This window comes from Cydia pomonella, chromosome 1 (genome assembly GCF_033807575.1).
Source record: "Cydia pomonella isolate Wapato2018A chromosome 1, ilCydPomo1, whole genome shotgun sequence".
NCBI classification, from domain to species: domain Eukaryota; kingdom Metazoa; phylum Arthropoda; class Insecta; order Lepidoptera; family Tortricidae; genus Cydia; species Cydia pomonella.
In genome coordinates, this window is record NC_084703.1 from 21,657,312 (window position 1) to 21,671,484 (window position 14,173).

At 37.0% G+C, this 14,173-nt stretch overlaps 1 protein-coding gene across 6 annotated transcripts in view; it reads left to right on the forward strand.

The window, feature by feature from the left end:
• LOC133527214 (F-box/WD repeat-containing protein 7) overlaps positions 1–7,226 on the forward strand; it is a 29,029-nt gene extending 21,803 nt beyond the window's left edge. For all 6 annotated transcript variants that reach the window (XM_061864120.1, XM_061864137.1, XM_061864127.1 and 3 more), the window contains one exon: positions 1,204–7,226. In XM_061864120.1, coding sequence (XP_061720104.1) covers positions 1,204–1,490 — 287 coding nt within the window. In that variant the 3' untranslated portion in view covers positions 1,491–7,226. The remainder of the gene's footprint in view (positions 1–1,203) is intronic.
• Positions 7,227–14,173: the final 6,947 nt, after the last annotated feature.

Genomic DNA, 14,173 nt, shown 5'->3' on the forward strand with positions numbered 1-14,173 from the left:
AAATGAAAACTATAAGCGGACATGATCAGTTTAGCTGTTTTTGAGTTATCGCAAAAAGTTTCCCCTTGATAGTAAAAAGACTTACTTTAATTAGGTAATGATTATGCAAATTTGCCTATTTGTTTAACTCGCGTGAAAGGTACCGTTTCATCCCTTGGTTAACAATTTACTATACTTTAAGCTCCAGTTTAGCTTATTGTGACGGAAGAGTAACTACGGAACCCTACACTGAGCGTGGCCCGACATGCTCTTGGCCGGTTTTTTGATAAATGTTTTTAACGAGTTGTATGTTAAACGATTACGAAACCCATATTTACCTATATTTATACACTTCACATATGGCTGTAAAAATATGAGATATATAATATTTTATACAATCTTCCAAAATGTTTCAAATAATTAATTTGAATCACCTGCTAATTTTCTTACTTACTTCCAGTTATTTAAAGCCATTTGAAGTGTGAGTTGGGTTTAATCTGACTCTTTCTCCGTATCTCTTATCTATACAAAAAACATGATATCTAACCCCCTTATTCATAATCGTGTATAGTATGGAGTGTGGAATTAAGAGGAGTAACATCTCTTATGGTAGAACTGTTGCAAAAGTGTCCAGCTGTCAGCTATAAATAATAGTTCCAAATCTCTCCAGAGTAGCGCTAGAGTAGCTAAGAACCTAGGCGCTATTGACGGAGTGAAGTGCGCTGTCTATGATTTGATTTTTTTGTTCAAGTATTCTAGGTATTGTAGCGCCACCTATTTAAGGTTTTTTGATGACAGTTTTTGGTACATGGAGATTTATTTCCTTACCTCCACCTTCCGTAGTGTATAGGTAAATAACTTAAGTAAGTCACCTGTTGTATGTAGTTGTGACGTGTTCGAATAGACATTTGTTTTGTTTGTGTGTGTCTTTTAAACATGTATTGGCTATTCGAACACGTCACAACTACATACAACAGGTGACTTACTTAAGTTTTTTACCTATACTAAAGTTACGTTTCCGCTAATAATCGTTTGTCCCTTTCTGACGTATTAGTATGATGGAAAGGACACGGCATTGCAACTTTAGTACACGTTTATGAATAAGGGGGTAAATGTTTGCATTATCCAGTTTATTGGCATTTATTTGGATACCAAATACAGAAACATTTTATGATAAGTAGGGCTTTTACACAGGACATTAAATGTAATAATTGGTGTGTGTAGGTCCTAACAAACACCAATCGGCGGTGACGTGTCTGCAGTCGAGCAACCGGTTCGTGATAACGTCGTCGGACGACGGCACGGTGAAGCTGTGGGACGTGCGCACCGGCGAGTTCATCCGCAACCTCGTGGAGCTCAGCTCGGGCGGCTCCGGCGGCGTGGTGTGGCGCATCCGCGCCTCCGCCACCAAGCTTATCTGCGCCGTGGGCTCGCGCAACGGCACCGAAGAGACCAAACTGCTCGTCCTCGACTTTGACGTGCCCGGCGCTTGTCGCAAGTGCGACGAATAGCATCGACTCAACCGACGCTTGATGCGTCGCTACGTCAACCTGTACGCGCCGTGGAACTTCTAAACGCGTTGTCTGTGTCACCATGTTTTGTCTGTGCATGGGACGGCAAAAGCGACTAATTATATTCGGGGGTGGTTATTCATGCTTAAAATTTAAACCGTCTACACACTCGCCACAAAACAACCATCATTCCCAAACAATTTTTAAATAATGAGTGGCGATTATACACAAATGGACTACGTTTCGAATTATGACCTATCTATAATATAAGAAATGAATGACATTATACGTACAAGTTGCATTTATTTTTCGAGTAATTATTAATTTATTATTGTTATATTGTTTCCTCCTATTTAAAGTCAATCATGCAAATTGATTTAAATTTATCACTTTAAATAAAAACACTTGTATTTTCAATATTTGTCATGGGTACAGAGAGGCATATGTATATGTCAATAGCCGGGTCCACACAGCGAGCATACGCGCGAGGCACGTCTACACTGGCCGTATTGTACGTGAGGAAATTGCCTTGCGCGTTTGCTCACTCTGTGTGGATCCGGCTAATTAAGATTTTTTAGGATTTCACGTTTTGGCCGATCCATGCATGCGTACAAACAACACTTTAAGATGTCATCACTGACCAATAAACAGACCTGTGATGAGTTCTCGTCGTATCTGTGGACGGTGAACCGGTGTATACAAAGCCACCCACCGGCCGGCTCTGTGCGAGCGTCAGTAGTTTAGCGCGGACGGGCCGCCTGTTCGCGGAACTCAAGTATCCATGTACTCAACTGGTAAACTAATTACATTATGAAACAAGTATAGTCCTTAATATTAATAATTAAATTTGTTCACTCAATCAACATGATTGATGGCTTAATGCCATCACTATTGCCAAATTTCAAATGTATGTTTATTTATCCCAAAGAATTATAAAAGCATTGGGTAGGTATTAAGTTAATTATGCATTAAAAATATTTCACGACGGTTCTGTTACAAAAACTGGTCAATAGTACCGTGTCGTTTAACAATTATCCTCATGCGTGATTTTTTTTAAATTTTAAAATCATTAATTATGTTGTTTGAACACCGGAAAAATAAAAATCTAGATATAAATCTCATTATTTTATTAAAAAATATTTAATATGTTAAGCGATTGAAACGCTCATTATTTTTGGTGCGAATTTTATGATGACGTCACTCGTTGGACGCAACTGACGTTTGTTACTAATGTTGTTCATGTGTTTCAGCTACTTGACACTAAATTCGTTTTATTCTCATTTTATTATTACCATGGATGAACCTAAAAACCATTCTATATGCGTTATCTTTTGCCAAAGTACCAAGTTGGTTACTCAGTCCTGTTACCAGAGTTTTTACGGAATAAAAGGAAATAGGTAGCATTGTTTATAGTATTTTATGCAACAGTTGTATAAGAAGGGTCAAAAAAGGCGAGTGGCGTGAGTTACAATGTGAGCCGGAGCCGAAGGCGTAGGCGAACATTGTAAAGGAATACGCCACGAGAATTTTTTGACCTACTTATACAACGTTGCATACAATATTTTTCCTACGAGTCAACAAAAATCAATCTTAATTTAGGTAAACAAATTACAGCAAACGTATATAGCCAAGACGCGCGAGCATACCTTGTTACGCGCCCGGCCCGCCCCGGGCCGCGGCCGGCCGGTCGGCGACACCTCCTCGTAACTCATGAGGCCCTGGTACTTGCTACTTGCTAAATTAATTTTTTGGACAGTTTTTTCTCAATTTTGGCCACCGTAGCCTACGGAGACTAACAAGCAACGCTAAGCGGTCTTCGTAGTCTATGGGTGTTGCTATATTACGGGTGTCACATGCGTGTTTCTGACTTATGAAGTAATTATTTTTACTATGCAACCAAATGAATATTTTGTACGTTGGCAGCAATGCACTTAGTTTAAAACTGTATTCGTTTTGGTTTTGTTAGGTTGGTAGCCATTAATCGCAGTAACATTATAGCTTATAAAAGCACAAGAGCTTTTATGAGGAATAGACAATATAGACTTTTCTTGAAATCTTTTATGTATGTTCTTATATTCGTGTTAATGAATGCATAAATGACAGATAACAGTAGAGGAGTAGGAAAATTACTTAAACAATGTGTTTGTCCACGTATAGTGGAATCGTTAACCACGTATAGTACAATGAATTTTATCGACAAATCATCCACCATACCTATGTTTTTGTGAAAGTCAGAATGGCGGGTGTACCTAAATAAAATAAAATTAAAAGCATACCATATTTTTGTACCTAATTTGTACTATTTAGTACCTCGGTTAAAATAAATTGTACCTCACGGTACATAAAGTTATCATCGAGCTTTCGAAAGACAGTTGAAAATGTAGTAACAGAACTTAGTGACCGACTAGGTAAAGTAACACATTAACCCCCTTATTCATAAACTTGTACTAAAGTTACGATGCCGCTAATAATCGTTTGTCCCTTTCCGACGTATTGGTATGATGGAAAGGGACAAACGATTATTAGCGGCATCGTAACTTTAGTACACGTTTATGAATAAGGGGGTAAAAGTGCAGCACACAATGTACAGTCAGCGGCAAATAATTTTTAGCAACCAAAGTAGCCAAATAGTTCGGTACCCTATGTTTAGTATGGTGTACCGAACTATTTGGCCACTTTGACTGCTACAAATTATTTGACGCTGACTGTACTTAGCACTGAATATATTTTCTTTATAAAAATTAAATCAAGTATGCAAGAGTAAACCAATTATGTTTGAAGATTTCAATCGATCTGGTAACAAATAGTCAAATTACTTACTTATTACAATAATACATGCACCTACAAACCTACAATAATGCAATAACATCCGTAATTTCTTATTACTAACTGCAAACTAGTGTGTAGGTGGCGATAAAACTTGATCGACGTGTTGTAAGTACGTACAAATATAAATAATAAGTGTATTGAAACTCAACCAAGAGTTTAAGATAAATCGCCACGAAAGTAAGTACATTTTTTGAATACCAGATTTCTTTCAAAATTAGTGCGAAGCAGAAAAAAACAAATCTGTCTAACGAGTGACTTCACGTGACGTTTCGACCAATTGGCGCATTAGTATTTTGCGCGCAATTTTTGTACTTTTTGTGTATTTAAACAATTAAATGATAATTTAATAACGGAAATGCATATGCATGAGGTTCATTTTCTGGTTTTAGTTAGCATTCACCTGTTACAAGAATTTTTTTCGTTAATTCACTATTCTGCGCGATGTAAGTAATTTATGAGAATGACAGTCTTACTCATGTTCATGTCACTACACTATTCAGTACCCCTAGTGTAAATAAATTCGATTTTGAAACGTGACGTACGCGTTTGCGTTTAGTCTCATTTTGTATTGGATTTAGAAAGAGCGCGCCAAGCGGGACGTTTTGGAAACTCAAAATCCTATACAAAATGAGACTTAACGCAAACGCGTTCGTCACGTTATGATGTCGATAAAATTTACACTAGGGGTACAGAAGTTGTAGGGTGAATATTTTATGTTAGTGTTTTATTTTTTGACGATAATATTTGAAAATGTCTTTTTTTTGTGACTACAACTGCAATAACATTATTTCTGAATACGTCTTCTATAATAGCAGAATATCACAAGTTCATATTAAGTTTCATACTGACAAAACAATGACAATATAATATGCCACAATAAATAATAAAATAGCACAACTTGTCATAAAAATAAGTAACATCTTTTAACTCCATCACTTTTCGATAAGTTTTAACCCATATTTGACAAAGCTCATTAAAAAGATCTTCTATGTTGAATTTACTTCATGTAAAGTGGTTTTCAGAAAACAGTGGGACTCACGTGGAGCTTCCTAATTGTTCAATTTCCGCCGCTTGCGTTTAGTAAAATCTCTGTAGGTATACTTTAACACGTTTAAATTATGGAAAACATGCGTTTTATTTTAATGGTTCTCAGAAATTCACCTTGTAATGACTTAAACATAGATTATAATAAATCGTGCTGTACTGCGGCTGCTGCTGTATTACACTACATGGACTTGATTCAGATCATGCCCCTTTCTACAGGTCTAGGACAACTAGTGTTACTTTAAACGTCAAAAAGTTAGACGTTTACTTAACACTTGCACAGTCTGGGCTACCAAAGTCGCTGCCAACTTAGCTTGCTCTTTTGTTTTGTTATTTTATGCCTTGTAATCAGTTTCATATAATATGTCAACGTGTACCAAACATTCTTGACAAAATGGTAACAGGTTTGAGGAATGTTGATATCTATTGGCACAAATGTGGTAGTAGTTGCAAAAAAATTATCGATCAGCATAATAGTATTCGGCACCCCAGTTATTGTAAAATATTATTCCTGTTCTTGTATTTATTTGTATATTAATACAACAGTATTTCATTCGTAATCGTCCCATAGAATAGAATTTCTTTTGACATGTCATGTGTTCAATGTTTTATTTTATTTCAATTGATTGTATTTTTGTTTAAATTTTACTTTGTATCTATAATATGTTAATAATGCTAATGCGATGTGTTAAATATTATTATCCCTTTAATTGATGGCCAGCAATTTTTTTAATTTATAATCCTATACATAGTCTGGTAAGATAAAATAACAATGTATGTCTAATTGTAAACTTGATAAACAATTCCGACTCATAATAATAATACCGATTTAAGCTGTAAACAATGTTGAATAGTATCGGCGTCAGCCGCACCGTGCACCGCGGCAACGGCCGCAGCCGCTGTTGCCGCTCGCTCGGCGCCCGCGGCGGCACGCACGCGCACTCGCGGCTCGATCGAGTGTATTGTTGTGTATATAATTATAATCTTAAAGTAATGTGATCATTGGAGGGCGAAGTCAACGCCTCTGTTCTATGACGGCTGATTTAATTAATAATTAAACAAAGACTGAAGCATAGGTATAGCGTAATATTTAAAGTATTAATGTAGTTACTCCTATGTGCTACCGATCATCACACTGGGTATACCTTTGTTGACTCTCGTCATCATTTTGTTCAAACGTGTTTCGGTTTAGTTTTGAATAAAAATGTATGTATATTATTATGTTATATGTTGTTAAGCTTTCGCCGGCCGTGACTCCACTTTGGTAATTATTGAAAATGTCATCTAGTTATGTCTTAGATTTAGTTTCTATTGCATTATTTCTCTGCCCAGGTACTGCGCATTAGCTTATGTAAAATGAATAAAAGTGATATCGACGATAAAGCGCCTGTATGTCGCTGTGGTAGATCTGTCTGTTGTTTTGCATAAGTAATCCCGAGGTTGCCGCGCGGCGGCCACCAGTCGTATGGCTGCGTCTTAAAATATAGATACGGACGATAATGTACCAAAATATCTATACACCTTAATGTTATAGGCAATATATTCCTGATTACATATTTTTTGGACGTATCGCTATTTTCGGACGGGATTGTACCTACACTCATGGTACCTTTTGCCAAACTACATAAAAAATTAGTCTCCTCCGCCCGATTTCGTTTGGTTTCCGGTTCCTTGTGAATCCCCTTTCTGTAACAATAGTTTCCACTTTTAATTTGTCTCTTCTGGTTAAGATGAAAACGATGTACTATTAATATTGAGCTGCTTGACGACGGCGATTAACATCGCCTTGTTATTATATTTCTTTTGTCTTCACTACTTTGCTTTTACTGTACGATTATTGAATAAATCTAATTGTTTTCAACATTTATTTGGTATTATTTTGTGCACTCTTCGGCAATTTTAGATATAAGGTGCAACGTGGACGTTCAACAAATTCAAGCACTCGTTTTTGATAGAAAGAATTCTCTAGGTATTATTCATTGGGTAACACACTTTCAGCATCGGTTTAAAGTTATTTAATATCTGGGGCGAAGCCTACATAACAGTCCTACCTATATACATATATGTCACGGGCAACTAGATAACTCCGGTTTGCGCCCTAATACAATTTCCAGTCTAGACACTTTCAGCATCGGTTTAAACTTATTTAATATCTGGGGGCGAAGCCAAGATAACAATCCTACCTATATATATGTCACGGGCAACTAAGGTCTGTTTTTTATTCCGTAGACTAAATTGACGATTCATATGTAAGACATGACATTTCTTAGTACCACATGAAATGTCATTTTAGTCTACGGAATAAAAAAAAAACAGAATATAGATAACTCCGGTTTGCGCCCTAATACAATTTCAAGTCTAGTCACATTTATAACAAAGTCAATAGGTGCCTAAAATTACTGGCTCCTTTATTTTATTACTGCATGTCTGGCAGTGACAACCCCGATCTTTACATAGACAAATAATTTTAATTGTACATTACATATGTTACATTATAAGACTTACTTAAACGAGGACTTACTTGAAATTCTCGTGTCTCGTGTAACAATCTGTTAATTAAGGAAGAGCGATGTTGCAAATTTTGCGTACCGGGCAGCACTATCCCCTACCTTCTTAATAAACGCCTGTATATTATAAAAAAATTTTTTAATACTATAGGAGCTACAGAATGTTTAAATTAACAAAGAAATAAAAATTAGACAATTTAGTCTCTGCGGAGTTGTTCATCATAACTCAATTTTTTGATAAACGTTTAAAAAATCGTGTAAATAAGCAACCGATTCTCGTGAAATTTTGAGAGCACCTCTTTAATTTTTTTTAAGACTTCAGTTTCTGGAAATTGTTCATAGTGGCAGAGCCATGGGATTTCCCGATGGATCGCGAGGTCTGCGGCTCACAGAGCCACTACTCTATATTATACTACATATGACCAAATATACATTGAGTAAGATGTGTAAAATCTAAGACAATTTCGTGCTTCGAATTTGACAGCTAAACGAGATAGCTCCATACATTTTGCGTATGGAGTGTGGAATTAAGAGGAGTGGCATCTCTTAGGGCTCATTTAGACGGTACGAGAACTTGCATGCGAGTTTCATTACATTGCGGCATTTGACCGGTTGGCCGAAATGGTTGTAACCTCAATAATTCGCAATGTAACTAAAATCGCATGCGAGTTCGCGTGCCGTCTAAATCAGCCCTTATGGTAGAACTGTTGCAAAAGTGTCCAGCTGTCAGCTATAAATAATAGTTCCAAATCTCTCCAGAGTAGCTAAGAACCTAGGCGTTATTGACGGAGTGAATTGCGCTGTCTAGGATTTGATTTTTTTGTTCAAGTACTATAAGTATTGTAGCGCCACCTATTTAAAGTTTTTTGATGACACTTTTTGGTACATGGAGATTTCGTTCCTTATCTCCACCTTCCGTAATTTTGCGGTACTGTCCGATTATGTCACAGCCACTTTTTTCCGAAACTATAAGAACTATACTGTTCAAACTTGGTAAGTAGATGTATTCTATGAACCGCATTAAGATTTTCACACAAAAATAGAAAAAAAAAAACAATAAATTTTGGGGGTTCCCCATACTTAGAACTGAAACTCTAAAAATATTTTTTCATCAAACCCATCCGTGTGGGGTATCTATGGATAGTTCTTCAAAAATGATATTTAGGTTTCTAATATCATTTCTTCCTAACTGAATAGTTTGCGCGAGAGACACTTCTAAAGTGGTAAAATGTGTGCCCCCCCCCCTGTAACTTCTAAAATAACAGAATGAAAAATCAAAAAAAAATATATGATATACATTACCATGCAAACTTCCACCGAAAATTGGTTTGAACGAAATCTAGTAAGTAGTTTTTTTTTATACATCATAAATGGTACGGAACCCTTCATGGGCGAGTCCGATTCGCACTTGGCCGCTTTTTTTCTTAGACTGCTTCTCTAGTGCTATCAATTCTATTTGATATAAGCAAATATAAGTGCTTAGTGCTGCCACCTATACACAGTGAACAATACTTGTGCAAAGGACGTAGTTAAATTCTTGATGAATAATGAACGATCATGGCCTTATGGGCTCTGTTTGTATCGTCTGGTGACGATAGATGGCGCAATAGGTGCAGTAGTTAACCTGTTATAAACCAGCGGCCACTAGATGTCGCCTTAAACTACTATTTGAGACTTCCGAGTACTTCCGAGTGTTGTATTACTGGGACCGTAAGGAGATGCAACGCTCCCAATGAATATGTATCTGGGGTCTCGGTAGTGCCCCCGCCAAGACGAGCCAAGCGAAGCGCAAGGGCACTACCTACTTGTTCTCTAAGCTCTTCGTAGTTTTTTTGAACCCTCATTACTTGGGTTCCGATTGTCCCAGATAAACAAAATTCTCGGGATATGATGTCAATAGTGGACCTATTACGAAGTCTTGCCATAATTAAATTCTGTTCCACTTTTTCATCAATTTAAATTTAATAATGGAATGTTTGATGTACTTTTGTGGTTATGCTTAATTAGACATTTGGCTGTCAGAAAAAGTATATTTAGATCCAGGTATAGGGAGCGTGCATGAACTATAGGAGGCAGCACAGGAGCCGTCAGATTTTTGGCGCGAGGCGTAAATGTGATGGTTTTTGTTCCGATGTAGCCCACAAGATGGCAGAACCTAATATGCACAAGAAAACACTTGACGTGTAAATGTGCCTGTTTATAGAATAGAATAGAATATCATTTATTTCAGTATAAGTACACAGTTATACCATACAAATAGAGGAAGAAAGTAAAAAAATGACTTATAACTAACTTGTACACTGTATATAATTATACTGAAAAAGGTGAACACTCAGCATAATGCCAGGTCCTACTGAAGTAGTACGCTGACGCTGGTCTTCCGTGGACACCTGTAGGGAGCGTAGTTGCGCGCAGCTACCAACTACAGTTAAGTTACTGGGATAACTATAATAATTACGGCGGTAAACAACAAAGCGGCAATGAAGCAGTTGACATCATATGTTAGCATGACTATCATGTTATGGTATCATGGTGGTGGTGTGGTCAGATATATATATATATATATAAAATTATGTACCTAAAATAATAATATAAATAATTAGTTACAGTACTTAAGATTTGTAATGGCTTCACTCAATTACTCTGTCAATAGTTTTTGCTTAGAGAGAAGATAACTTTTTACTTTTACTCTAAAAGACTGCAAAGAAGTTAGTTGCTTAAAAGTTAGTTGCTTATGGTTCCGATTCAGACCACAAGATGGCAGACCCTCCAACGCGCACGGTCCCTATCGTTTCCCTGAGTGGGGCATCAAAGAGAATCGTGTCGCAGTGATAGCATTATACAAGTGCAACAAGCAAATGAATGACATGTTCAAATTGCTGAAACCTTTAAATATAACGAAGAAATTGACGAGTATCTATCGACTATCAAGCGATATAACGACATGGCTTTAGTCGACGACCGCCCCAGGAGCGGTCGACCACGTCCAACAAGGACACCGGCAGTGATTACAGCGGTAGCTGAGCGAATTCGTAGAATGAAAATTCCCGCTAGAACTATGTCGCGTATCATAAAACAAGACCTTAATCTTGGGGCTTATCGTCGGAGCACAGGACAGCGATTGACAGCGGCCCTACGGAAAATAAGAAACCGGTTTTGGCCTAGTGGGTAGTGACCCTGCCTACGAAGCTGATAGTCCCGGGTTCAAATCCTGGTAAGGGCATGTATTCGTGTGATGAGCATGGATATTTTTTCCTGTGTCATGGGTGTTTTCTATGTATTTAAGTATTTATAAATATTTATATAGTATATATATCGTTGTCTAACCCTCAACACAAGCCTTATTGAGCTTACTGTGGGACTTAGTCAATTTGTGTAATAATGTCCTATAATTATTATTTATTAGTACACCAACAAAAAAAAAACTTGGAACTTTTACCTCTCAACGGCACCAACCCTTTAAACTAGGGGATGAACATTTGTTGTCATATTTTGTGTTGAAAATGGATATGTGGGCTTCTTTTTATGAATAATACATATTTCAGGACTTTTAGTAAATCACAGGGAGAGATATCACCCCCACCCTTTAAATTTGGGGATGGACGATTGTCATAAGCAACTTACAAGAAGAAGTGAAATCCCACAAAAAACATTTTAATGTAAAGTATTGCCAAGACGAAACCATAAGGCTCACACTGTCAAAAAGTTATCAGATCTTATGCAGTAGAGCCAAACTTCTAACTCTACCAGTTCTAACTTCACAAACACCTTACACCTTAGTCAAAATATGTGGCTTGGTCGTTTCGCTACCATCACATGGCCGTAACGTGAAAAATGTATTCACTGTTCATTACTTTTCTGATACAATAGTTCATGTAGTAACGAATTTTTCAACACACTTGCTCAAAACGACGTTTTTATTCCACCGATTTTTGGCTCATAATCCTAGATATTAAACACGCGTGCTTTTTCAGTATATGAAGAAGGTAACTGATTGCTAATAATATGCATGGAAACGGAGCCTTCTTAATTTGGTCGAATAATACATTCGTTTTTAACCAACAATAAGGTGTTTCAACTGTTAGTTCAAAGAGGTTTAATCACACCAAACATAATTTGTAGATTAAATTATCTCGTAAATTTCGTTAATAAATAAAATAACATTTTATAGATTTGATCTCCATCCGTCGAATAAAAATACGAAAATATTAGCTTTTTAAAAAAAATAATAATTGGCTGTTTGTCGATTTCGTTCGCGCCTTTGCCTTGCGCGCGCATTGGAATCGTGCGTAAAAAAAATAACGCTCCAGCCATTTTCCGTGTTTGTCGTAAAATTGGAATAGTTTTGCACGTTTTTAGTTTATATATTGACGAAAATGTTATTTTCAAGCATTGAAAATGAAGAACACATAAAATTGACGCTGCCAGTAATACTTATAGAGGCAAGAGCCGAGAACGATAGCCTTTTACCATCAAAATCGGGTGAAAAATAATTGGCGGCATATGGAACTTTTGTTCAATGGAAAATCAGCAAAAACGTCCAGTCTTTCTTGGAAAACGTGTTGGTAGCTTACTTCAATGAACTGGTGAATTAGTGCCTACAAGCGCAGCTCGCTTTGGTGCAATTATTCGATGTTAAAACTGTAAGCCACCATTTTGAAAATTGTAGGTACATTTACTGTTTCGACAAAATAAATCTAATTTATAAGTTTTGTTTTTTCCTCGCAAGTGTGTTGAAAAACGTCGTATGAGACGCGTGTGCTATGGTCATTACACACATCGGCTTTCTTATTGCGCGCTCGCTTGCAGCTCGCGCGCAATATCGCCTCGTGTGTAATGACCAACTTAGCACACTTGTATCATAATGTACTATTTCGATACGGTGTAGTCAACTATAAATAACCGGCCAAGAGCATGTCGGGCCACGCTCAGTGTAGGGTTCCGTAGTTACTCTTCCGTCACAATAAGCTAAACTGGAGCTTAAAGTATACTAAATTGTTATCCAAGGGATGAAACGGTACCTTTCACCCGAGTTAAACAAATAGGCAAATTTGCATAATCAGTACCTAATTAAAGTAAGTCTTTTTACTATGAAGGTAAAACTTTTTGCGATAACTCAAAAACAGCTAAATTTATCATGTCCGCTATAGTTTTCATTTAATGTCTTTCTTAAGCTCTACTTCCACGATGTTTTTCATATTTTTTGGACCTATGGTTCAAAAGTTAGAGGGGGAGGGACACAATTTTTTTTTTCTTTCGGAGTGATTATCACCGAATATATTCACTTTATCAAAAAATGTTTCTTGAAAACCCCTATTAGTTTTGAAAGACCTTTCCAACGATACCCCACACTCTAGGGTTGAAGCGAAAAAAAAAATTTCAGGCCCTCTTTACGTGTAGGGGAGGTACCCTAAAAAAAAATTTTAGATTTTATTATACGACTTTGTCGGCTTTATTGATTTATATATCCATGCCAAATTTCAGCTTTCTAGCACTAACGACCACGGAGCAAAGCCTCGGACAGACAGACAGACAGACGGACATGGCGAAACTACTAGGGTTCCTAGTTGACTACGGAACCCTAAAAAAGACCAATCACGTGCCGCCGCGCTCCCATAGGGGACTTCGCGCGTTTGTGTCTTTTGTAATACTTCATTTTTGCGACTCATAGAACAAGTATTGTGCCTTACTTAACCCGTGTTAAAACTAGGTACTCGACTGAAAAGTTATCTATTACATCACGATTGTATAAATTACTATTATCAGGGAAATTACCATTTATGTAGACGAAGTTGCGCGCAAAGGCTTTTAGAAACATTTCCCCCATTAAACCTCTGTTTACAAATAGTCCATATTACATCAAATAGATAGTATCAAATAGATAGTGGCCAAATACTATATCGGAACACGATTGTTACTAATTATTTGGCCATTTTGGGCGTCACTGAGTAGGTTATGACAAATTTAACAATGCATGCAAATGTGGTATATCTGAATATCTTATTAGGAGTTCCTACCGACAGCCCCCTTATTTGGAATTCCTTTATTAGAAGAAGATTAAGTATTTAACATTTATTTTTCCAGACTTTTGTTAAAACTAGCTAAAAATTAGACTTCCTACATGTAACTCTATCAATGTAGGTACGAAAGGTACAGTCAGCGTCAAATACTCTGTAGCAGTCAAAGTGGCCAAATAGTTCGGTACACCATACTAAATATATGGTGTACCGAACTATTTGACTACTTTGGTTGCTACAAAGTATTTGACGCTGACTGTACCCACATATTGGAAATGAAACTACA